Source organism: Haemorhous mexicanus, chromosome 2 (assembly GCF_027477595.1).
Source record: "Haemorhous mexicanus isolate bHaeMex1 chromosome 2, bHaeMex1.pri, whole genome shotgun sequence".
In the NCBI taxonomy this organism is placed as follows: Eukaryota; Metazoa; Chordata; class Aves; order Passeriformes; family Fringillidae; genus Haemorhous; species Haemorhous mexicanus.
This window is the reverse complement of record NC_082342.1, coordinates 113,837,481-113,864,324: the sequence shown is the minus strand read 5'-3', so window position 1 is coordinate 113,864,324 and position 26,844 is coordinate 113,837,481. Positions and strand designations below refer to the sequence as shown.

At 40.5% G+C, this 26,844-nt stretch overlaps 1 protein-coding gene across 1 annotated transcript in view; it reads right to left on the bottom strand.

Annotated features, from left to right (window-relative positions):
* Positions 1–896: 896 nt before the first annotated feature.
* Positions 897–26,844, bottom strand: part of OTC (ornithine transcarbamylase) — a 29,842-nt gene continuing 3,894 nt past the window's right edge. Inside the window, exons 3-11 of the mRNA XM_059840327.1 lie at positions 26,629–26,772; positions 25,960–26,041; positions 18,283–18,370; positions 12,914–13,067; positions 5,854–5,976; positions 5,094–5,147; positions 4,839–4,988; positions 4,191–4,328; positions 897–1,592 (exon numbers count right to left, since the gene is read on the bottom strand). Coding sequence (XP_059696310.1) covers positions 1,533–1,592; positions 4,191–4,328; positions 4,839–4,988; positions 5,094–5,147; positions 5,854–5,976; positions 12,914–13,067; positions 18,283–18,370; positions 25,960–26,041; positions 26,629–26,772 — 993 coding nt within the window. The 3' untranslated portion in view covers positions 897–1,532. The remainder of the gene's footprint in view (positions 1,593–4,190; positions 4,329–4,838; positions 4,989–5,093; positions 5,148–5,853; positions 5,977–12,913; positions 13,068–18,282; positions 18,371–25,959; positions 26,042–26,628; positions 26,773–26,844) is intronic.

The window sequence follows — 26,844 nt, the reverse complement described above, 5'->3', positions numbered from 1 at the left end:
GTTTTGCAGCTGGTCAGAAAATGCAAACCCATTTGCAGAATTTTTTTAAATATCACAGACATTGTCCCAGTATTACAGTGGGGAAAAAAAAAAAAAGATAAGAGACTATTTAGAAACAACAAAGAAGATGTTTGTTAATAGTTAACTCAAAGCTTTGCCTGAAATATTACATGCACATACCCAATATCACAAAAACTACAAATGTCATGGATTTGTTTACTACTGAGAAGGAGTAGCTGAAATGTATGCTGTGTTACAGTGCAAGGCAAAATGCAGCAATTTCTGCAAAGAAGTTGTATAAATTTCATCACGTGGTGCCCCTTGTGCTTGCTTAAGGAAAAAAAAAAATAAAAAGAATATTCACTTTAGCCAAAATTCTGTTTGGGGAATGAAGGTCTAGGGGAGATAGGCACAGAATGAACCAGTTCCTTCTGGCTGTCTCTCTTTCTGCATCCTGCTCCGTGGAAACAGCTCTACTCCAATTCCACAGCAATATCCCCCTGCACCAGCCCACAGGAAAGTCATGGAGGAGGATAGTGCTCACAAGTTCTCCATATTTTTGGTGTCACACAGGAGTGGGATTTGGAGGTTGGCTGGAGAACAGAAATAGGAGACAGGGTGCTCAGGAAATTCAGACAGCTAAGGCAAACTGCAGCACTGCTGCTCCACACACACTTCCCGAGATCAGCAATTTGATTTTATGTCTGTCATATTGCTGCCTAGAATCAAAAGACAGAACTTTCCAAACAACATTAAGATAAAGTGAGATAAAAAACAATTCTTTAATGAAAGCTGTCAGGTGCACAAAAATGGCTCTGTGCATGTGTGATACAGGATTTCTACAATTTTTATAAAGGTAATTTATTAGTACATCTAGCAGATACATCCAGTCAGAGATCAGTTGCCCCAGTAACCCACCCTTGTGTCTGCACCTCTGGAGCTGGTCCAGGGGTTTTTTTGTCCTATATGTTGTAATGTCTCTCAAATACTGGTGAAAAACAAAATGTCCTTGTTAGAAATTACCTTCTTGAGAATAAGACTAAACAGAATTTCAAGAATGTGTTAGAAAGGGTTACCTTATTGTTCTAAAATGTGAGAGAGGGCAGGAAAAGCACTAGAAACTATACAACTATATATTAAAAATCTACAAAGCTAAAAATATATAAAAAAGCTAAAAATCTTTAGGCATCAGTATCACATAGTGCAAGCCCACCACACCTACACTTAGACTGTACCATGCCTGTGCTGCTGGCAGACCCAACCATTAAGGTACAACCTTAGAATGTTTTCCATGATGCTGATCTCCAAAAAGAAGGACCAGCTCGGAGCATCCAGATGAAAAGCAGCTTCTGCAATGGTGTTTATTGTCTTGAACATTTTCAGAACTGTAATGTAATATTATACAGCTAACTATATGGCTTTATTAAAAAAATCACTCATTGCCTTGGTCCTTTCTGAAGAAGATCGATGTGTTTGCAGACCAGAATATTCTGCTGATGAGGAATATTTTTCTCCTGGCAGGAATCCAAGCATCAAAATGTGGGTTTTTGTAGCTGTGGTGAGTAATCTGTCAGCAGGGAAACCATGACAGCCTAGAGGAGGAAGAGAGGAAAAAATCCAATCACATTGGAAACAGATACTCCATAAAAATAAATAAGGGGGAAATATTTTCCAGCTCTGAAGCCTTGTGTTGAAAGTTATTATCCTGACAAAAACGGTACACTTAGATTTATTTGCTAGAATTTCTTATGATGAATCAGGCAAGAACTGAAAATCAGTTAGGATATTCTGTATTGTAGCTGATAGATTTTCTCAGTGTGGACAAAATATATTAATGGACAGCTTAGGAGCAATTCACACAAGCATTTAGATCAAATGTTGAGGCCTTTTTGGCATGTTGTGATGTATTCTCTGCTACTTCTAGGAGATTCTGTAGGTACCCAGACATCGCATGGGGTGGTTTGTGGATTCCAGCACTTTCCATTAACATCAGTGAGAGCCACGCTAGAACATGGACTCTGAAATTTATCCCAGTTTAGCTATACTTTCTGTAGTGAAACGTGGAAAATCCTCACTGAGGTTAAGAGTGTGCCATCCACCCCTGCTGCCCTGCCTGCCCAGCCTTAGGCACAGCTGTGAAATGGCAGTGATTTAGTCAGCTAAATGAAATGTGGTGTGGCAGCAGCTCTGCTGTCCCTCCCACGCCTGTGCTCACAACAAACCCCACACTTTCCTGGCCTTGGCAAGCCTTTACCTGGTTCTTTACCTGGTGCTGTGATTTCACAGCAAGATTTGACTGCACACTGTTATTCTGGCCCAGCACTGGATTTGTGAGGGTTCTCTGGGGGCTGTGGTCTTGCTGCCTGTCCTTCCTTTCCCCTCATCACTGCCAAGTGTGGAAACCCAGGGCACTGGGAATATTTCTCTGTCTGCTCTGGGGTGCCCTGACCCCCAGGGGAGCACTGACTTTGACCCTCAGTCATGGAGAAAGTTTCCTGGACTTCTAGATAGACTGGAATCCACAAAAGTGTGAAATAGATTCTAGAGAGCAGTGTAGGTGTGTCACTTGGTGAGAAATTGAGGTTTTGGGACTTTTAGTATGTTGTGGATGGAAGCAAGATGGAGAGTACAGGGTGTTGTCCTGGGTTTCTTCTTCATGCTTCTTCTTCCTCCTTCTCCATGGGTTTGGGTGGCATTTTGTAATTGGGCAGAAAAGTCCCCATTGCAGCTCTTTGGGATCAGTTACTGGGTTAAAAGGGAAAATAATCTAGGTGTCAGCTCTTCATTGAATAGTTTAGTCTTAAAAGACCTTGGAACAAGAGATTGTTGGCCATTTTGTGCCTTCTAATGAAAAGCTGCCAAACTCATGGTTGTGAGACTGTTTTACTGATAAGAAATAATAAACACCTGAGTCCAAACATGAACTACTGTCCCAAGTGCCTTCAATGCAAACCCAGAGAAACTGATAGCCAGGGCTAGCCAGGCACACAGAGGTGCCTGAATTACAGCTGTGCAGCCCCTCAGTGCTGCCCATTTGTGGCTGCACTCAGCCCTGCTTGCATCTCCAGCTGAGCAAATAATCTATTCTTCTGTTTGCTCTCTGTGCTACAAGTGGTAGAAAATACTATATAAACAAGACCTATACATTCATTATTTTTATAGGTTGATAAAATACAAAGATGATATTTTCCTTTCTCCCACCCCCCCCCAGCCCCTCCAAAAATGTGCATCTGGAACCCAAAGTAAAGGGCTTATTTTCTATTTTTTAAAAATAATAATTAGGACAATTAGAAACGCTGCAAAATTAAAACAAAAAATCCAAGCATTTTGTTGAATATTAAGGACAAAACTATTAATTTAACACAAATTTGTTAGTAATTTTGACTGTGTCCAATATATGAGGTTTTAGCAAACACAACACTAAACCCCTTATTTATTCATTTGGAACACATCCAGACTTCATCTCAGAACTATGACAATGCCATCTCTGATTTTCTTTTCACCTCTGAAAGTTTTCACTAGCTTTTGTCAGCTTGGTGGATCTAAAGCCAAAAATAAATAATAGGCTACTGAGATCTGGCAGTAATTTTCTGAAATTCTAGGAATGCTGAGAGGGGAGTGATGGTTTATATTAAATGCCCAGTGTCCCCTCATGGTTCCCATGATCACACAGTGTCACCCACACCATAACTTTCTAGGATCTTTCAAATCTTTGCTCTTCCAGCATTTTCTCAGGGCAAGTTCCCATTGGTGTCAGCAGCAGCTTTTCCTGAGAGAAAATAACTGGCTTTAAGTGTTTGGGAAACTGCAGTTTCTAAAATCAGACCCTGGGACCTCAGCATTTAACATGTTTTAATTGAGAAGTTGAGTTAATCATTAGAGTAAATCCAGTGATATAATTACCAAAAAAAGTGACAGTTTATATTGTAGATTTCATTTAGTGATAAAACCTGGGTCAAGCAACAGCAGAATATCACCAAAATAGATCACATTTATGTCCAGAAGTATTTGTGCTACTAATGTTGTCTATAGTCAGAATTGTGATGTGGCCTGGGGTAAATTTGAAACATATGTTTTAACATTCACTATTTATTGTGAAACCAGGTTGAATTCAAACCTGTTATGTAAGGCAGAACAGAATTGACCCTAACCTTCAAATAATGTTATCTTCTTTTCTTTTTTTTTCTTACCATAATTGTCCATTTTCTGTTTTCAGCCTCCTGGAAAACCAGTGACTGTGGAGAATAAAATACTTCATCATCAACTTCTTCAGGTTTTCTGGGTAGACAGTGTAAAAAAGTCCAGTTGGAAGCAGCAGATTTTGCAGTCTGTAGATTAAAAAGCATATGAAACACAGACATATGTGAGGAAATTAGTAAAATCCTTAACTAGTAAAAAGGTTAACAAATTTTATATTAACTCCCACTTTGGTTACTTGGATGATGAACTCAGAAGAATCCCACAGACTTCAAAAGAATTCCTCATCTGTGAATGAGATGGGAATATCTCCATGCAAGTCTGTAAGAGTTCAATGCTGACTTCACAAAAGTCAACAAGTCATTCCAATTTCCCTGAGTTTAGAAGTGGAGTGAAAACCCCTCTGCTGCACATGTTCTGGGGCTGGATCTCATTGGGAAGCTCTGAAAGAGGCCAAGCCATGTGGAGTGTATGACATAACTCAAATTTTGTTATCAGGGAGTTTTTTAAGCTGGAGGGAGGTTTGCATGTGGCTTTCGATGCCTCCACTCAAAATCCCCCAAAATCATGCTTGGTTGATGTTGATTCTTATAAATGCAAAGTGTAAAAATGTAAATAAAACACAAAATCTCAGTTTTTACCTGCATTGTAATCTGATAACCTTGAAAGGCCTTTAGTCTTTCTTTCTTCTCCTCCTCTTGTCCCATGCTTATCCATGTGTCTGTGACTAAGACATTGGCACTGTCTGCAGCTTCCAAAGGGTCTGTGGTGAGAAGTAACTTGGTACCATACTGAAGGGAATAAAGTAAGGAAGATCTCTAAGACAAGGAACTTCATTTATAATGAAAATAAACTCTATTCAAACTATTCTACTAGGCTGTTTCTTAGGCTCCTACCTCTTTGGAGTTCTGTTCAGTTATTTTAGTTATCCTGGGGTCTGGTTCAAAACCCTGACAAAAGAGATGATGGGTAAGACATCATGGAACATATGTAAGATCTTCACTAATTAATAAGAATGGTTAGAAAAATACTTATTGAACCATTGGCCATGGAAGAAGAATACCTTTCAGAACTGTAAAACTTGAGGAAACTATGATGATTTTGTTGAAAGTTTATTTTGGAGATAAAGTATTGAAAAGTGTTCTAAAAATATAAGAAAAATGTATTTTGACAATTACAGAATTAAATGCATATACAACATGTAATTTTTTTGTTCTTAACTGATTTTTAAAATATTTTATATTGTATTACAATGCAACATTCTAAAATGCTGCACCACCAATTTACATTAAATGAGATGCAACACTTCCACCTATCTGAAACAGGTATTTTTGTTTTGTTTTGTTTTGTTTTGTTTGTTTTTCTTTTTCTTTTTATGGCGAGAGTACATTGGATGGCTTTAAAAGGCTTTATCAGATGGAACTGTGATCCTCCATGATTTATACTCCTGTCATGTATCCCCATTTCTGATGTTGGACTCAGTAGAATCAATCCTGCTTTGCATCCCAACAACTAGATTTTGTACCTTGGTTCTGAAAACAGGCACCCAAGATAGATGCAGGCACCTCCAGCTGGGCTTTTGAGCAATGCCTGAGTGTTTGAGACAAGCCTGGGTGCAGTTTGCCTTCCTTCCTCCACGGGTTTGCTTTTTCTTACCCTGGGAGTGGCAATCCTCAGGTGCATTCCCAGCTTTGCTGCGCTCGTCATGAAGGAGTGCAGGATGTTGTTGCCATCCCCGATCCAGGCCATGGTGAGCCCCTTCAGCCCTCCATAGTGCTCCTGCCAAAGCAATCACAAGCCCTGGGGTTACATTCCAGAGGAGCTGGGCAGGCTGATGGACAAGAGGGAATGATCAGAAGGGTCTGTGTAAAGGCAGCTGGCTGCCTTCAAGTGCTGCCTGCATGGACCACACCTGGAATTGCTGCTCCTACAGGATGGTCACAGAAGGAAAGCCCCCCTGTCATACAAGAAGGGCCAAGTGCTGCTGCTTCCCCTGGAGAAGGACACATTGGCACATGTGAGAAGGACACATGTGCCACGTGGTGAGGCTCAGGCTGCAGCAGATACAAAGTGATTTTAGCATCACTGATGTACAGCTGTTCTTTGGGCCTCATAAACATCACTGAATGTTAGAAGTTATTGATTTAGAGACAGTCCTAATGCCTGGAATTGAGCTCCTTCCAGCTTTTCCCCAGATTGTGAAAATAACCCTATTGAGGTTTGCTCTGGCTTGGTTGCCTCTGCATGCTGTTCCCTGTGGCCATGGCAGTGGCCAGGTCCTGGGAGTGCATTTTCACCCCCAGCTGCACAGGACAGCAAGGAGCAGTACTCTGAAAGCAGCTGTGCCACTCATGGCCTGCAGCATTTGTTCTCCATTGTTCAACCAAAGAGTGCAGGGATATTTTTTATAATGTGGATTACCCAAACTTGAAACAGCATTACAGAGTTAACTGTGGCGTTGCCTGATGGCACTTACAGCCTGGCCATGTGCAGTTACTCTGTCCCTCCACCCCAAGGAGACAAGGCCTAAGGAGGAACAAGAGTAACAGGGGTTACATACTTCCAGAGCAGGACAATTTGAGGCTCCTTAATGAGCCATGTTTTAAATATGCATGTTTATAGGCACTTAAGCTGATACCAAAATTTTTACAAAGATGCAACCAAATTGTCCTATAAGCCTGCTCTGTAAAACTCTATCTCATGACTTGAAACAATTTCTGGAGAGCCTTTTATTCTTAGTTCAAATCTGGGCCACGCTACAATTGCATTGTAGTAGCTGGAAGCCAGACAGTGTTTCAACACTTTGTGTGATATGATTCAATGCTTGTCAGAGAGGATAAGCATCCACATTGTACTAAGTGGCAACCTTGCAGGCAGTTGCAGAAAATATGCCAAAAGACTGAACAGGAAAAGGGCTGGGACCACCCCCTCCTCTCCTGGCAGCAGCTTGTCCTAAACAAATAGTTTGTGAAGTTGTTCTGCAACAAAGTTATTAGCATTTCTTTCAGTGACCACAATTTTGAGTCAGAAATAGCAGTACTCGAAAATTGAATGACATTAAAGTGCTGTAAATATCTAAACTGGATAGAGTCCTAGACTGTTCAGGTTTAAGGGCTAAAACTATGATATTGCAAAAATATCAGGTTTTCAGTCAAAGACTGTTAACAGCAGGCTCATTGGCAGAGGTTGGATTCAAGGGCATTTACAGGAGAACAAATCAGGACTGTGTGGACATGGAAGTTATTTCAGTATAACCATTCTGCAGGTCTCCAAGGATCTTTCAATGTCCTTCCACATCTCCTAGCAATGGTGCTCCTAGGAGAAGGCCAAACTAAAGCATTTATTTAAGTTGTTGTTTCCATTTAGAGCTTAGTGATAGCTGAGACCAGAACCCACAGCCAGAAGCAAGTGAGACAGTACTGAGTTCTTTTCATCTCACTGTTTAAAAATAGACATCTCAGCCTTAATACTCAAAGCATTGACTAGAGTCACAAATACATTGCTATGTTAAACAACTTCACCTTACTGCCAGCTGCTACTCTGCATTAAAAGAAGCACAGTGCATACTAAGTGCTTTCCTCTGTTTTCCCAAGCTACTGGCTGTTACAGATAAAATATGGAGTATTGGACGTGTCTGTATAATGATCCCTGATATGCAGTGAAAATTGCAAACCAAATCTGCAGTGACTACTGTGTAGAGTGGATATAGCTGAACTGATTTTAATGAAGATGTTTTGCTAATGGAAAGAGTCATAGCAAGGCAGAATCAAGCTGTGTGTATGCCAGTGAAGCCTGTTTTGTATCCTGTGCTAGGCTTTATGCTGCCACTGGTGCACTGCTGCTGTAATTCAAACCTCTTCATCTAAAGCCAGATCACTGTGACTGTGACTGTACTGCTTATAAGCAAACACACCCCCTCAGCTTCCAGCAAAGATGAGGTGACTCTGTTGGTCAGAATCAGAAAGCTTGGAGGTAATACAAAAGCTACAGTAAATGAGACACAGTTCCTCTCCTGCTCACTCCCTATTTTATAGTATGTGCTTACACAATCATACAGGTGAAATCCTGCTAAAAGTGTTTGCCATGATAGTAACACTAAATTAAATGAGAGCCTTTACAATACCTGTTGATCACCAGAACCTCTGAAGAAATTTCGCCTTTGCATCCCTCCCCAGTTTTTACAAATTATGTCATATTGATGTAGGATTTACTCCTGCATGGGTGTTCTGGAGTTTCACTCTACATTTGGAATATGATTCCTAGTAAAGCCACACAAAAAAATAACACATTTAGAAAGTCTAGAGCCCTTCTCCCTTATGAAGCCTCTTCAGCAAACTAGTAATAGCTGCTGTAGTGCCATAAAACTTGCCTGTGTCATTTTCATGGAAAATCCCAGCGAAATAAGTAATACCAATTTTACATTCAATTTTCTCACCCTCATGTTGCTTTTAAAATGTTTCATTCTGTTCTTATCCATGGCTGCAGTGTATCAGTGTAGGAAACTCTGGGTAGAAATAAGTCTGCTCAGTGATTTGACCCTGCTGTATGTGTGGAGAAGGCTGGGTTAACTAATTAGGGACATTTGTGTCTGCCTCTGCCTGGACTTGCTTCCAGCGAGACTGAAACTCTGACACCATTATAGATTAATTCTGAAATGTTTGACCACAACTGTCATAACAGCCCTCAATTAAAACAAGCTTTTGAATAATGAATCAATAATCTGTCAAATTTTAAAATGGAATGCCAGGGACTAATCAAAGCTTTAGCCCTTCGGGAGACAGTGCAATCCAGTAAATGAGAAACTGGGCAAACTTGGATCTTCTGGTTCTCAAACTGGGCTTAAGGCAGATGCTGGGCCAGTTCTCTTTCTTATTCCCACACTAGTTTTTGTCATGGTTATTGATGTAGTATATTTTAGAGGTAATGGACAGGTCTTAGTTGGGATTTCTAATTGTTATAATAAGGATGATGATGGTGATGAATTTGAAAATTGTAATAATTTGAGGTCTTGGGATCACACAGCAAGGAGAATTTAAGAATATATTGCAGCCCTTTTCTAGCTGGCCAGCATTATTTGTTACTCTTTAAAAAGAAATCACCAATGTATTTCTTATGCCAACCGTTGCTTTCTGAAAAAGAAAATTCCCCCCAGACCAGTGACATAAAAAGCTAGTGGCATATGGATCCACTCTAATTACCAGTCTGGCCATCCTGCAGCCAGCTACAAGTGAGCTGATTTGGCCAGTGACATTAATATCAATTGAATCAATGTCAATACCCGGGCTGTCTCTGGAATACAGATTGTGTGATGCTGCCCCCCAGCCCCCATGAGCAGAGCAGAAGCTGAGCCAAGCTCCTGCCCAGGACACTGAGAGGCACTGGGTGGATTCAGCTCATGGCTGCTAAAGAACAAGCAGGGGAGTTAAGGGGCTCAGTGTGTGCTCACAAACTCACAGTCTTTAAAGGCCAAATCCCCAAATCCTCAAAAATGGGTTCTTTACGTGCTTGTAACCATTTTGAGTGGGTTTTAACTCAAGCACACTCAATTCAACACAAACTTTAAGAAGGAAGATAGTGTATATATAGGTTAAGGAAAACATTTTTCTTGGCTTAATGGAGGGCATTAACCCTGAGTGCAATATTTAGGGAAAGGGCCAGCTTAGGCTTCAAACACATGAGAGGATCCAGGCTGCTCAAGAAGAAGGCACTGGGCAGGAGGATGCTGAACCTGAGGAATCTCACCCCAGTATCCATAACAGGAGCACACTGCATGATCTGAAAAGAGCATTTCCAGGATGAGAATTTGCCCTGAATGCAGAATGAGAATTGACAGCCCTGAAATAAACCAGCTGCATTGTTTGGGGGATGCAATGGACTATACTAAAATAACAGTACTAAAATGAACCTGTGAAAAGGGAATAGAAGCTATAAGCAAGAAAATATTTTTTCAAAACAAATCATGCAATTATATAGTTTCAGACCAAAGAGAAAGTTTTTGAGGAGGGTTCAAGAAGGCACACAACAAAATTAATAGGATATAGAAAATGGAAGGAGAAAAATGTGCTAAGCATGAAGAGGGCCAGAGTGCATATAGAACTGCACTGGAAAACAAAAAAGAAAAATATAAAAGAAAATAAAAACCCTACATTTTGGATATGTACTGACAGCAGGGAGGAACAGATCCAGGCAGGAAAATATTTATAGGGATAGAGAAGAGACATTTTTTAAGGAGAAAGAAGCTGCACAAAATCTGTAGCTACATTTAAATATTAGGCTAGCAGTCTGTGCCACTACTGTAGTTTGCATATATGTATAAATCAAATAAATTGCCTTTGCATTACACAGAAACAGTCTAAATGTTATGTATAGTCTTTCAACTCATTTAAAGAATCAGTGGTACCATTCCACATCCCCGTATTAATCTTCTTCCAGACAGTACTTGGATGACATCTTGCTGAAAATCCCATATGAAACTTGATTGGGGTAAGTAGCAACCAGACCCTGTGGCTCACACCTCTTCAAGAGTTAATCTCACTTCTGTGGCCTGGTAAGGTTCATTATATGATTAAAACAGTGTTTCATTACATGCCACTCCAGTCTTCTCCAACTCTCTGTACAGTGCAAAGAGGAAAAAAAGGGAGCAGAAGAACAGAAAGGGAGAGTTCAGGCAGTGCCATCACCAACAGGGAGCTGCTGAGAGCTCTCCCCTGCTTGCCCCTCTCTCCTGGATAAAAAAGCAGGAATGGAAAGTGAGTCAGCCACCAGCAGTGCAACATGCCCTTGCACAGCAGGGTGGCCACCCAGCTGCCCTATAAAGATCTGACAGATTTTGGGCTAAGGAACATGCTGGAAAGAATTGAGAGAGATGGGCAAATGGAGGAAATGGTGCTCTGCTTATTGAGCTGAGTGTGAAAGTGCTGCAAATTTTAAAAAGTCTTCCATGTCTGTATAAAAGCTGTATAAAAGCTGAGCCATTCCTTGTGATCTCTGTAAGTGCTCACTTTGTCATGACACTTCTCCATGTCAAATATGTCTTTTGTTTGAGCACCAACTGCTATGGACCTGTTTCTTCACCACCAAAGACAGCCTCCCTGGTGTCTGGTGCAGCAAGAACACCCACAGCTGTTGGTGCTGCCCTTGGAATTCAAGCCAGGGAAGAGTGCAGCCAGGGCTCATGTTCACCAGGAGCTTCTACCATGGCTGTCCTGTAAGAGGATGCAATGGAGGAGCAGAGGGTGATCAACAGGGCATGTTCTCATTCTGCTGCTTTCCACAGGCTTCCCCCTAAGATCAGTGCAGAAAGAGATGCATCTCCAGAAGGTGACTGGGATGCTCATTGGACTCTCTTCATTAGCTGGAGGTGGAGTAGAAGGCAACAACACTGTGAGCCTGGGAGCTGGAGTTGGTGGCCGAGATAAAACCACATTTAGGGGCAAAAGTACCCATGGCTGTGTGGGCTGTGAGTCACAGATTGTTCTGAAGAATGTTACTCACAAGTGATAAAATGCTAATTAATAAGGTGTTTCCAAAACAGAACACCCCACAAAACACAACCAGAAAATTCTCCTGACTTATGTTTGAACACAGTGTTAACAACAAAATGATGACATTCTCATTACAGCCTACTGTCTCTTGTGCAATTTGAACATTGAAGCTGGCTCAATGTGATCTCACAAATCTCCTTTATCCTGAGGTCTGTAAGCATTTTAGTCTCAAGTTCACCAATTTTTGCTGGTCTCTTCACCATGAATATAAAAAATTTACCAAAAAATACTTTAAATAAAGGAGTGATGTTCAGCAAACACATGAGTCTTCCACTATTTAAGCTCTAAAGCATGAGTAATGTAATATTACTCCCACTAGATCTTTTCCACACACTGAATGTCCCATAGCAAAGTCCACAACAACTGAGAAACTTAGCTGAATAATTCAGAAAATTATTCTGCCCTACCATCTTCAAGCAGTGTGGTTTTTATTCATTCAGAAAGTAAACAAGGTCAGAGGAGTTCATCATAGCTGTCAACCAGCCCTGCAGTATAATAATCTTTTTTATAAGCCAGATCCTCAACTGATTGTAAAACCACATAGTCCTTCTGTTTACAGATAAACATCAGGTAGTCTGTGTGTAAAATATTATCCTGTTGTCAGATCCACTGTTACATTAGTTAAAAAATAAAAAATACAATCTTTTATAACTGTTCTTTGATGTGAGAAAAGTTTAAACTGGTTTAAGTGGCTGAACACTAAGCATTTGTACTGGTAACATTAACTGGCTTTTCAAAACAAATTTGTTCAACCAATTTCCTAATACATAAATAGTGATTCCTTTTAAGATGTCCACAGATTAGGGAGGAATCAAGAGGAAACTACTGAGTGTTTTTAAGCCAATGGAAAAACTTCTGCTGGCTTTGCCTGAGCCAGGTTCTCATCTTTGTCTTAATATGTACAGCCCTCTGTACATTCTTTGAATTGCAGACTAATTCCAATAAAATATTTAATTTTATGCTTAACTTCAGTCCCACTACAGCTGATAGGACTATGTAATTGTTTTAAATTAAACAGGTCCTTAATTATATTGCTGGATGAAGATCTCTTTAAACAACAAGTGCCATATAATTGCTTCTTTGAAAAACCTAGGGATAAATGGATTTGAAGCTGACTTCCCCAAATACTTACAAAGAATTAGCAAAAAAAAAAAAAAAGTTTATATTTTTACCTGAAGAGTTAGGTAATCAGCTAAAATCTGAAGAGGATGGTATAAATCAGACAATCCATTGATTATTGGGATAGTGGCTTCTTTTGCCATTAGGTCCAGATCATTATGGTTATAAACTCGAGCCAAGATTGCATTTGTCATGCTGGACAGCACCCTAGAGATGGCAGAAAATACTTAAGTCAAACATAATAAATATACCCCTCTTGCACTCTTCACCATGTAACACATAAATATTAATGAGAAATGGTAATGAATCAATATTTTTCAGCTATCTGAATAATTTATCATGCCTGCAGAACAGACTCAAATGTAGTCATTTAACAAGCTGCTAATATGTAAGAAGTTTCACTTCCTAACACTTCTATAGTAAGTAAATGAAAAATGCTGCTCTATTTTATATTCTTTTCTCTTTAGCATTTCATTGTTGATGGAACATTGATACATGTTAAGCTCTCTGAACTAAGATAAGAGATTGTGTGATACTGCAAAAGTTGAAGAATTTGATAACCACAAAAGAGATAGGGTATATTATTTTTTCAGTCTTTTAGCAAAGAACCAATGTAGCATTGACTGAATATTACAGACTCTGTATGGTAGCCTGACTTTGTGAAGGTCAGCATTATAGATCTGTCTTAGATTACCACAATTGTTTACTGATCTTAATAAATACAGAAACAGAACAGGCTGGGATTGTTGGTCTGCTTTCTCCTACCTACACACCTGTGTATTGACTCACAGGGTATCAGCATTCAAGTAATACTCAAATTTCAAACTCAGAACAAGGGAAGGGGTTGCAGAAGCCCCTGTACCACTCTGGCATTAACTTCATTTGCTGAAGTGTGAAAGACACAGGGATTAGCATAGTATACTCTGAATTTTTTAGATAAATTAAATATGGATTGGAGCTCTTAATTTTTCTGCATTTCTCTGTTTTAATCAGGCCCTGAAGCCTGACTTTGAAGTAGCATTTTGTGTGTTTTCATGTTATCGGAAATAGGACCTTAAAACAAAACAAGGGAAGACTGAATTAGAAATATGTGAAAAAAATCCTGGCAGCATCTGCCTTCCTGATAAGCCATGGCAATTTCTTGTATCTCCTCTTGTGGAAATAAGGCTGTTAGTACCATCATCAGCAAGGTCTCCTGATGAAGTCAGTTATAAGAATTTTCTACTGACACCAGACATTCCTCACACAAGCAAAGCTCTTATAGAATGTTGCAAGATTGCCTGTAGAGATCTCTCTGAAGAAAAGACTGTCAATAAAATGTACAAATGAAAAGGAGGAACTGAACAAGGTATTTACTGATTACAAAGTACTGGAACAGTTACTATTGGTGCCATTATTTCTTCTTAGCTCACCAGTTCCTTTCTCAAGGGGAAAACTGTTTTGTTCTAAACTGGTCAGCAGGGATGTGATGCATGGTTCCTTTTGTTAGCCATCTCACTGGTGGGCACCCTAAACAAGGCACAGCCAGTCCTCACCAGTCAAGGGAAGGGGGCAATCACATTGGGAAATTGCTCATTTTCCTTATAGCTTTTTTTTTCTTTTAGGATGTCAGCTCAGCTGATTTCTGTCTGACACAGCTGATCAAGAAATTAAAGAACATGGTTCCTTCTTAGGGTATGCCATTAGGGAAAATTCAGTCACAATCACCAACTAGTGAAAACTGCTGGATTTTCATCTTTAGTCTGTTGGAAGTAGATATCAGATTTATTAGACACCTACCAGCAGGACATCAGACAGTCCTTCTGCCAGCATTTCTAGGTATCATGTTTTACAGTAGGAAAATCAGCTGTAAACTGGCTTTATTCTTTGTGAAACCAAAATGAAACTAAACTTGGGGGGTAAAAACAGAAATAACCCTTGCCTGGAGATCTGTGATAATGAGGGAATGATTAAGTCTCCAGTAATTTAATCAATTAAAAGGAAACTGTGTAAGGCTGGAATTGCATAGGAAAAAAAAAAGTCTTGAATATTTAAGAGTCTTATCAAAGGTGAAGTTTTGGAAGCTGAGGACTGTAAGCACAAGTTCACCAGGTGACTACATTTAATGTTCTTATTTTATCAACTACTAGGTCTTTCTCTCTTTTCATTCCTTTTCAAAACCATGAGACTATCAACTTCAAAATCCCAGTGCCTGGAAATATGTTATATTGGAACATTGAAATGCTGCATATCTCTATTTTCAAAGTAATTTTTATTTCTACAGAGAAAACCTGAATTTTTTTTCCTCAACTGTATCCTCTGAGGAATGCAAAATGAAACACAGAGTATGCCTTTTTGGTATGGCAGACTTTTGAATTTGAAAATGGGGCATTTGCATATGTTTTGTATAGAATACTGCTATGCAAGGTAGTTTTGCTTTTGTTTTGACAGTTTATATCCATTCAAAAGCTTTAAACTTCTCACAAAACTACTTCACTTTCACTCATAGTCTCACAGGGACAGACAATGGATGTGTTCTCAGCAAAATAAACCTGCTGCCCATAAATGCAGAGATTAATGCCCTAATAATGCCAGTGGACTGGTTAAATCATCCTATGAGCTCTTCAGGGCTGCCACTGAACCTGATGGCCACTGAGCTTTAGTGATGCCCAGTGGAACTGCTCTGCAGTGGGAAATACAGACACAGTACTTATATTTCATTTCAGGTGATAGATCAGACATGTTAAACAGCACTGAAAGGCTCAGAGCTCCTTAATGGGCGGTAACTTTTTGCCACAGTGTCAGCATAAATGTAAATGTCTTGTGAAGCATGGAGGAACTGATTTATGAGCAGGCAATAAGTCACTAAAAATATGTTCACAGCAGCAATGCTTTCAACCCTTACCTGCAGCAGTTCTAATAAAACCTGTGACTTTTATGGATCTGTGCCCCTTTTGCTTTAAGTCTCAATCTCAAATACTTCAAAGGCCTTCAGAGCCCCAGACACATGCCTGTAAATATTTGAAATACCCTCTGGGTCTACTACAGGCATTCTTTTTCTATTCTTACATTATCTGAATGAGGTTGGGATGTCATCTTTCATTCAAAAGAAACACCAAGGAATTAACACTCCAGTTGTTCTTTTGGGTAAACTACTCAGCCTTGATTATGCAGTCAGTAGTATCTCTGCTAATGACAGCAGGAGTGGAGCAGAGCCCTGGGACTGTAAGGATTTGGAAAAGCCCCCTGTCCACTGTAGCAGGTGAGAGCTGTGACTGAGCAGAGGAGCAAAATCTCCTGGTAAGAGTCATAAATAGGGGCTTGTCCTGGAAGAGCAAGCAGTGACAGAGAAAAGGGGGCTGAAGGTTTGCTTGGAAGTGGCTATTGTAGGAAATTTATTGACAGAATAGGGGTGCCTTCAGAATGGCTGGAAGGTTTACTTGCTTCTATTTATTGCCTTGTTTCTTGTAGTTTTTGGTCTGCTTTTTTTCCTTTTTTGCTTATGCAAACAAAGGCTGTTCAGGACACTGTAAACAAAAGATTTAATGTCCCTTTACTGCACATTCAGGAAGAAGGAGAAATGAAAGCTAGCCTATATTAAGCATATTTGTAGGGTTGGCATCTGACTGGCAGAGAGGCTCGAGGTGACAGTCCTGCATGGCTGGTGGGGCAATGCTTGAGAGATTATTACAGGGAAGTGCTTTGGAAGGGCCCTGACTTCATCCTTGCCCTTCCTGAAGGTTTGGCTGCTGGGGTTTACAGCCAGCTTTGCAGTAGAGCAGATGAGGACTGCAAGGTGATCAGAGGGAGGGAGCACCTTGCCTACAAGGAAAGGCTGAGAGAACTGGCATTACTCAGCCTGGAAAAAGAGAAGGCTCCAGACTGAGCTAATTGCAGCCCTCCAGTACCTGAACAGAGCCCACAAAAAAGATGGAGAGGGACTATTTAGGGACTTCAAAGGGACAGAGAGTAGGTTTAGATGATATTAGGAAAAAATTCCTGACTGTGAGGATGGTGAGGGCCTGGTACAGGCTGCCCAGAGAAGCTGTGGATGCCCCGTCCCTGGCAGTGTTCAAGGCCAGGCTGGATGGGACTCTGAACAACCTGGGCTAGTGAAAAGTGTCCTTGTCCATGACAGGGGGGTTGGAACAAGATGATATTTAAAGCCTCTTCCAACCCAAAGTATTCTATGATTCTGTTGTTGCAGCTCACTTTGATTCTGGCAGATTAATGTATCTAGCAGAGAGTGAGAGTAAAGTACTTCCAGGCCTCAAGGGACTGAGATTTTTACTTTCTACTATCAACACCATACGTCTTCCATTTCAGTAGTAAAAAAACAAGGAAGGAAAATTTTAAATGTTCAAATGTTTGATCTCTTTTCATTAGTTTTTGTTGGATTTCATCACAGAGAACAGCAACACAGTTCTCAAACAGTGGTATTCAGCAAGAGGACTGTGGTATTCAGCAAGGGCAATGGAACTCATCTGCCTGATTTGCACATTTTGAATTGAGCCCGGTGACCTTGACACCGGGTATCTTTTACCAGAACAAAAAGGACCACTCAGACACTGCTAACCCTCCAACAGCTGGGCCTGACTGAATCGACCTCAGGCTGCAAAAGGGCTGCCTAGAAAGCAGGGTAATGCTAAGGCTGGATGAAGTTTTAATAGCTGGAGTGCTATGGGAAACAGCAAGAGCACCTGCAACACATGGCCTCATGTCCTGCCAGCTTTCTGCAACATCAGAGGCAGTCCACTGTAGAAAACCTCTGAGCTCAGGTCCTCCCTGCCACAGCAATGGAGACAGGCTGCTCCCCACCCTGCATGTGGGACTGGGCATGACTGACATCTTCCAGGGATGCCAGTGAGGGAAGGGAGCCACAGCCCAGCCTCCCCAGCAGTGCAGGCAGTGGGTACAGCTGGGAAGGAGGGTGCAGGAAATCTGAAACTGGCTACAAAGTGTTGGTCCAGCTTCATGCTGCTGAAATGAGGGGATCAGTAAGGCCACAGTGCCTCAGTGCCACCCTGTCATGCAGGATAAGGTCCACCAGCAGCTGGCCTAACAAACATAAATTGTATCTTTGCTTTTTGATTTTGCTCCAAGGGCAGCAGAACCAGAAGGTTTGAGTCTTGTTGGAATATATGTGCTGTCATCAGTGGAATTACATGACTACTGAGGTTCATAAAATTGTTCCATTTGTAAATGTAGCTCTAATTAACACTCTATATGCCAAAATAATTCTGTGTGGGAAGTGTAGGATAGCTTGAGAGGACAGAATAAAGGTTTACTGAGCTACAGATTCTCTGAGCTGACCAGTAAATATTTAAGAAATTTGGACCAGCTTCTGACATTTTCCAGAAAGAAAATATCAGCTTCCAAAATTCTGTAAGAAAGGTGTCAGCCCAATCAACAACCAAATGCAGTGATCAATCATTTAACCAACCTTGCTGTATCTGTGAGACTCTCATTAGTGCCCAGATGTATATCTTGTGTTGTAAGGAAGGAAGCATGTCCTCCAAGGAGAGCAAATCCTACAGTGAGGAAAAATTAAAAAAAAAAAAAAAAAAAAAAAAAAAGAGAAATTAAACTCCAGCACTTCATGTTTACAGCCAAGATTCAAAATCTTCTTGATATAAAATGCATTTACAAAAATAAAAGTAGAACTCATCAGGATAGTAAAAGGTTAAAATTATTAGCATTTGACACACAAAATTTCAAATAAATGTGCTTTGGAATAAACCCACTCAAATGTATTTGTTACTGAAATCCTTAGCCATGAGTTCCTATCTGTGATCACAGGAGCAGTGATTCAAGCTCCAGGGCTACACATTGCCACAAGCATCACTGTAGCTCCCTGTTAAGAGCCAGGTAATCCATTCATCATGCTGCATTTCTGCTTCATGGGCCTTTGCATCCTAGAAGGACCATCCAAGTCATGTGGTGCACTTCCACGTCCTTCCAAGGATCAACATTGTCTTTCATGTAAAGTCACTCAGACAGAAAAACCTTCCTCACACACTGTAGCAAACTTGAATTTGTTCTCAAATGACCAAGTGCCTTAAAAATGATAATGTGAGAGAGAGAAGAGGAAAGGTCTCAGGCCCTGCCAGCATCCCTCTACCTTGCAATAATTATGAATTTGCACGTAGGTCCAAAGAACTGGATGGATTAGGTATGAAGAGTAAAATCCTCTCCTGAGCAGGAAACCATGGAAAGATTTCAGCATCATTTAAGAGTAGAAAACACTTTGGGGAACTTCAAAGGTGTCTGAACAGTGTTTTGGATGAAGACAAATTACATGTTAAAGGCAACTCTCATGTTCTCTGCTGCTTTATTTTAATGGCACCACCAGTAAAAAGTTATCACAAGCAACGATCCGACACAGACAGGGAAGAAAATATTGTCTTTTCACCAACATCTGAGTCTCTTTGTCTTTGCCTAGTTTAAGTCTGAGGCCTCTTTCACCTGAATCTGAGTGTAAAGTCCTTCATGGGATAATTTACATCCATCCTTCCCGCACATTGGGAGGATGGATGGGGCCTGATGGGGCTGTTTTATGAACTGTCACAGATGGTTTAGCATAATCCTAGCATGGGACACAAGGTCCCACAGCTGGGGATGTGCAAAGTGTAGGATTTGAACTGGGCTGTATGTAGCCCTGTAAGGCATTTTCTGTGTGACAAGAACAGCTCCCTTCCAGTACCGAGATTTTCTGCAGGCAGATCCTGCCCTGTTGCTAGCATTTCTGTTGGAGGAAATTTCCAGAGAATGTTAGTATGGACAAACCAGACTTGTTGAGAGAAGACTGTGGGGGCATAGGTCTTTTATTGTGACAAAAATCTAGAAAGAAACACATCTTTATATTTATATTTCCAGGAAGAGAAAGGCTGCACACAGCACAGAAAAGTAGAGACCCCCACTTTGTTTACCAAACTGTGATGTCGTGGAGATGCCGATGAATTTTGATCTGTTAGAAAAGAACAATTTAAAAAGAGAGAAAAAAGAGTGGAAAAGGAAGAAAAAAACTAGAAGAAAAGGTCAAAAGCTGCTCAAGCTGACTGTATCCATTAGATGGCACTGCTGACAGATCCAGCACTGCGGCTTTAGCGCGGTGGTTGTACAGGTCTGCCATGGATTAAAAATTTCATCCCACAGCTACTCTTTAAAAGAGGATTAATCCAGCACTGACCACTGAAAACTTTCACCGGTATAGGCAACAGGTCTGGGCCCCACATCTGGGCTACTTACACAGAGCAAACCTTATTAACTTCCATCTCCTGCCAGCAGCAGGGTTGAGGGGAGGTCTTTTGCTTTGCATCGGCTCAGCCAGCCTCTGGATTTTGAAATACAATAGATAAAACAATACTGGCAAATCATTGTCTTTGGACTGCCTCAATTTCCTTAAATTTCAGAATAAAAGTAATGATGCTCCAGGTCCCATCTCAAGGGCAAACTTCTGCTCCCCTAACCAGTGTACACTCATTTTATTGAATGGGCCCTTTTAAATTGCTTGTTGTTTTCATTAAGCATTGCTCCAAACCTCAACAATATTTCACATCACACAGAGTTAACTTTTAAGAATGAAGCACCATTTATTCTACTGTTACTTTTTTCACCTCCCCTCTGCAGCTCAGACACAAACACTGTATTTAAAGGACAGTGTATACAAACTACACATTACAGCCTGTTTATTCAGTGCAAAGTCTTAAGTCAAGACCTCGAGGATGAACCGTCATTGGTAGTGACTTTTCCCTCCCAAATTCTTGTGGATTTTTTTGGAGTCATTTACAATTCTGTCAGTTATTTATTCCTGCAAGTTCCACACAGTACAGCAGCTCTGCATTTTAGGATTCTAAATGCATACTTAGGTAAATGATTTACAGTCCAGGCATGCTCCAATGGACATGTTCTGTTTTCTGGAAATTATGCCCAGGTAAAAAACTGGAATCTGAACATTCATTTAGAATTGCCAGACGTCAGGCAGCCCAGTCAGAGCTGCCACCTGGAGTCTGTGTACATAGCAGAGCCCTGATGTGTTGGGCTTTCTGCTCATGAACTGGCCATCTGTGCAGGGCCTGGGAACATATTTCCATACAAAACTTTCCATCTGGAAATACAGGAGCTCTGTGCTCCAGCTTTGTATATAGTTGCAGAGACAGAATCTTTTTCAGATTCTTTCATCCAGACTACCAGTAGAAAATGAAAAAAAAAGATGACATTTGAAGGTATGCAGGCACCAATTCAGCAAATAAACATTGGAGTGCTGTTATAGCATTGGAGAGCAAATAAGCATTGGAGTGTTAAACTGGGAGATCTAATCCTTTGTTGTCACAACCTGGTCATATCCAAGGCCACATGCTAAATTTTTACATGAATTGTGATATCTTCAATAAACTACTACATGTTCATACTGCAAATCCAGAATAGATTATTACCTCATGTCCACACTTCTCACTGCTGTTAGTTTTCAAAATACACAGTTTCATGCCTCAGGCTGTGGCACATTATTGACCCCTCTTATGCAGACTCTTTCAGACAGGACATGAGTGAAATCTTCATCCCAGGCTGTCCCTGCTGCATGGGGCAAGGGGGCCAAAATGAATCCTGTAGTTCACAGATTGGCTACACAGTTCTGGGGCTGTCACCAGGAGACACACACGTCTTCTCAGACTCAAAGGAAGGATCTTTTTCAGAATTTCAAGACATATGGATTTGCATTTATTAATTTCCTCATTGCCTGCCGGGACTTACAAAGTAGAAAGTATTTTTCCATTTAGACTGATAACAAAGAACTCTCCTAGGCAGCAATTGCAGAACATTCTTAAAGCAGAAGCTAAAAACTGATAAGCAGTTTTTAAAAGTTATTTTGAAGCTACCCTTTAAAGTGAAGAGCAAATTAAGAGTGCATTTGGGCCCTCTGTAATGATGCCAAGCTAAATAACACTTAGCACTTCAACAGAAAACAGACCCTGTACCATGTAATACCATCCCCACTACTTTAGTTCATATGCTACAATGCTACAATGCAATTATTTCTGTGACTCTGTGTAGCAGTCTTCAGGCATGGCCACCATGTTCCTCTGACCCCACTGTGTAGGAGGAGCAAGTTGGGAGTAGTTCCACTAAAGCCAGTGGCACTGAACCTCTGTAAGGCTGTTAAGATCTTGTATATTCCAGTGCACAACAAGAGAAGGTAGGCTGAGCTTTCCTACCTGCCCTGCTTCCTCTCAATTTCTGCCCTGTGAAATATTGTCTGCATTTAGTGTCTGTGAAATGGTTGGATTTATTTATGACTTATTCACTGAAACATAACTGCAGCTGTATATTTTAAGAGCAACAGTGACAATCAGATTATTTTACATCAAAGCTATAACAAAAACAGGGCATTCAACTTGTGCCATGCCTGAGGATGTTTATTTTACAAGTAATATATGACCATGTGAATAGTTCTGTTTTCAAAAGGTACACAAAATTTTATGCAGAATGGGTATGAGATTCTGACTGTGAAGAGTTGACATTTTCTAGTGTAATAGCAGATATGTCACATTTTCCAATAAAATAGCCAATGATAGAAATAAATCTCCTCGGCTTACAGAACTGGATTTACTTTGCCACTACTCTATGGAAGTTACTTCTAGTTCTGCATTAAACTTACAATATCACTACTTATCTTAGAAATAGTATATTTATATGGGTTTCAGAAATACACATTAGGACAAGATTAAAGAGTCAATTAATTATACCCCAAGGAGAAGTATATTATTCAGTACAGTTACAATGTCATTAGAATAAAACAGTTCAGAGAAACAGGATGTTGGAAAACCTTAAATATCAACTGATCTATTACAATGCATCATAAATTAATGTTTTGATAATCTTCAATTGATCTGGACAGCTGGGAGAAATGCAAAAAAGTCACCCCTAAGTTAAAGGGCAAGGAGAAGCCAGAGAATACAGGCTAAGCTGCCTCACCTCAATCCATGGGAAAGTCATGAAGCAGCTAAGCCTGGAAACCATTTCTATGTAGATTAAGGACAAGAAAATTGTCAGGAATAGTCAGCATGGCTTCACCAAGAGGAAGTCATGCTTGAGCAGCTTGATCAACCTCTGTGATTCTATGACTGGCCTGGTAAATGAGGGGAGGGCAGTGGGTTTTGTCTGCCTGGACTTCATTGTGTCCATTGACAGTGTCTCCCATGAGATCCTCTAGCCAAGCTGAGGATGCCTGGCTGGATGAGCAGAGCATGGGATGGGTTCAGAACTGTCCAAATGGCCAGGCCTGAGAGTGGTGGCCACCAGCAAAAAGTCCAGTTGGGGGGCAGTGACCAGCAGTACCCTCAGGATCCATTTGTGTCCAGTCCTGTTTAACACCTGTGTTAAGGGTCTCGATGACTGAGTGTGGTTTCAGCAATTCTGCTGTTGACACAAAATTGGGAGGAGTGGCAGGTACATCATAGGGTCATGCTGCTGTCCAGAGAGATCTTGACAGGCTGGACAAATGGTCTGACAGGAGCCCCATGAAGCTCAGCAAGGAGACATGCAAAGTCCTGCACCTGAGGAAGAACCTTCTGCACCAGGATGTGATGGGGGCCTCCTATCTGGGGAGCAGCTTGGCAGAAAAAGACTTGGGGGTCCTGGTGGACAGCAAATTGAACATGATCCAGCAGGGTGTGTACCTTTCCAGCAAGGCTGGTGAATGGTGTCCTGGACTGCACCAGAAAAATACTGCCAGGAGGTGGAGGGAGGTGATCTTTCTTCTTTATACAGCACCAGTGACCTCGAGAGCCTGAATTTGGGGTCCTCAGTATGAGAAACATGGACATATGGGATACAGTTGGGATGTCCATGCTAACAAAGGGCCACAGAGATGGCTGAGGGACTGAAGCATATTTCATATGAGAAGAAAAGCTGAGAGAGCTGGGATAGCACAGCCTAGAGAACAGAAGGTTCAGGGGGAATTTTGCTAATGTATATAAACGCCTGAAGGGAGGAGACAAAGAAGACAGAGCCAGGTGTTTATCAATAGTGCAATGGGCACAAACTGGGAAGGTCCCTCTGAACAGTCAATTCTATTTACTGAAAAGCTGACTAAGCAATGGCGTAGGTTGCCACAGAAGACTGTGGAATCTTCGTCCTTGGAGATATTCAAAGGCTTCTGGACATGGTCCTGGATAACTGGCTCTAGAAGACCCTGCTTGAGCAGGGTATTGGGCCATATAACCTTCAGAGATTGCTTCCAACTTCAACCATTCTGTTTATTTATTTTTCAATAATGTCATTCTTTATAGGCATAGGGACAGTAGGAATTCTGAAAAGACTTCCATGATGTTATTATGTCCCAAGAAACTCCTAGACACTGCACAAAGATTTTGTAATCAGAGGTTTCCAAGTCTCTGCTCTGTAATGAAATGCACTGATTTAGCTGTTCCTGAGGGTTTCTAAGTTTGTTTAGATTAATCTCATCCCCAGGACCTTGCCCTACAAGTGACTTCTCTCAAGTTATTGAAGGGGCAGCTCTTGAGAAGAGCTATTGGAGATTACTCAGGAACTTAATAAATAAACACTTCAATCCGCCACAATTGTCCACTTTCATTAGACGTTAGAAGATTGGTATTAAATTATCTTGTTTAGCTAAAAGGAACACATGTGGCTCCACATTTGTTTTGAGTTAGAAATTCCAAGGAGGAAATCAATTATGTTAAAAAAGCAGCTGAAATGTATAGAGTTTTTGTGGACAGAAAAAACTTGAGTCTGCTTTTGAAGCAAAGTCTTAGGCTTAACAGACTTAAGACCAATTAACTGAAGGTGTGAAGTTAATGCACAGAAGCTAAACTGCATTAAACTCTCTTGTGGAAGCTCTCACTCAGAAATAAATTTCACTGGAGCTTAATTCTCCCTTGGATGAATTTATGTGCATTAACTCCCATCCTTAAGTTAATTCATTTGAACTTTCCTGAGCTTCCCCCTTTCATAAGCCTTGAAAAGCCAAGGACTAAGCAGTGTTTCCCTCAGAATACAGAAGCATGAAGGATAAACAGATCCAGAGAATTCATTACCTGGCCATACACCAGGATGGCAGGAAACAAGAAACTGGACTAAAAACTCAGGAATTAAAAGGTGAGTGGTCTTCAAAGAGAGGGAATGCACATTAGTAAGTCCTCATTATCAGGAGAAAACAGAAAGCAACAACATGTTTGCTTAAAAAGCAGGAACAGCAGGCAAATGGCTGTGCCAGACAATACAAAGGCAAATTCAGAAATGCTTGGAGTTAATGTATCTGCTTCTTCCTTCCATTATTTTTACTTTCTCTCTCACAACTTGTAAAGACATGTGACTACTCAACAGGTTTCCTGATCCTTCACTAGGGAGAAGTGAGGGATGCTGGGTCAACTTAAATGAGTGAAGAGCAAGTTCTTCCTTCATGCATCATCAGTTCAGAGTTATTTCTTGCTATGAATGATTGATTGATGAGTGATTTATTTCAGCAGTGCCATTGAATTCAGAACAACTGCCATGTAAATAAAGATACCATAGGTACATGTTTCAGTGTTTGCAGGTCTGCAACCTAAAAGAAAAATGTTCCAGTGCCTGGTATGATTAGGCTAATATCCTTGAGTCTCCATTAAGTTATCTTCCCCTGTAGGTAATCATGTTAATTTTTCCCCTGAATTTATATCAAGGCATTACTGTGATTCCCAGCCTAAGCACATATTTTGAAATGTAACAATGGTAATGCATATTACATTAGAAAAATATTTATTAGAGCTTGCAAAAAATTAAATTTGTGATGCTTACTGAAGTAGATGCTAGGAAATGTACATCTTGCCAAAACAGCTGGAAGCTTACACTAGAAATGCTTGTTTCTGCCTGTTACTTTATTACTGATCTACCATGTTTTGGAAGATTTTGACAAAATTTCAGTGACCAAAGCCATGTGCTTGTGAAATTAATATGCAAGGTGAAACACAAACAGCCACCATTCTTTTCTTATTTTTGCTTTCAAAGTTTAGGTTTCTTTTGAGTAGAAATTTCTAAATGCAAAATTATGCAGTGTTTTTCAGTACATACTCAAGGTATACAGTTTCATATAAAGTCTCACTGTGCCATTGCTCAGACCTACCTGTTTCTGCAGATAATCTTGTTCTTGTGCTTCTCTTCTCAAAAATCATGGCCAAAGACTTGCCTTGCATCAAAGGCAAATACTGAAACAGGAAAAATGAAGTTATTTCAATTTTAGAATTGTTACAGCCTTTAAAGTATGCAATACTTCTTGCAAAATTTAATTCACCATTAGAAAAGTTGCAAAAGTGGGGTTTTTTACCTGTGGTTTTGTTCTCCTGCTCTTCAATAAATTTACTAGCAGTGGAAAGGTTAAAGGCAAAGAAGTAATTCTAGGCCCAAAAGCAACTGCATTTTGGCACTCAATTTGAGCCAGCATTAAGGAGAACTCAGATACTAATTTAATCCCATGTAGGGAAGTGTCTTCTGCTTCCTACATTTAGTGCTGCATGTACACTGTGTGCGGATGGATGGGGTTAGCTGACAACAGGGAGCTAGCTGCACAAACCTGTTTAACGTTTCCACTCACAAAGTCCTCTGAAGTGTTTAAAGAATATCTCTGGATACTTTGCAGGAAGGTTCTTTGATTTGCAGCACATCATTTACAGTATTTAAGAGCTCAGGAGATTTTGTTTAGGACAAGAAAGCTGAAAGGTTTTTTCAAAATACCCTTCAGAACAGTATTTATTTCAACATCTGAGGGACCTAAATGACAGTTAAATCATTTTACCTCTCCTTCATGCTTTATCCTTTGTTTCAAATCTGATGCCATCCACAGCAAGTACTTCAGTTCATCAGCTGTGTAGTTCTGTAGAGTAAGGAGGTCCCGACCTTTCAGATCAACATTCATTTGAGCTGACGTCCCATACCTGTGTCAAAAGAGCAGAAAATGTGCATTTTTTTGCCATTCAATGCTAAATTATACATGTGCTAAAGCCAGTGGTCA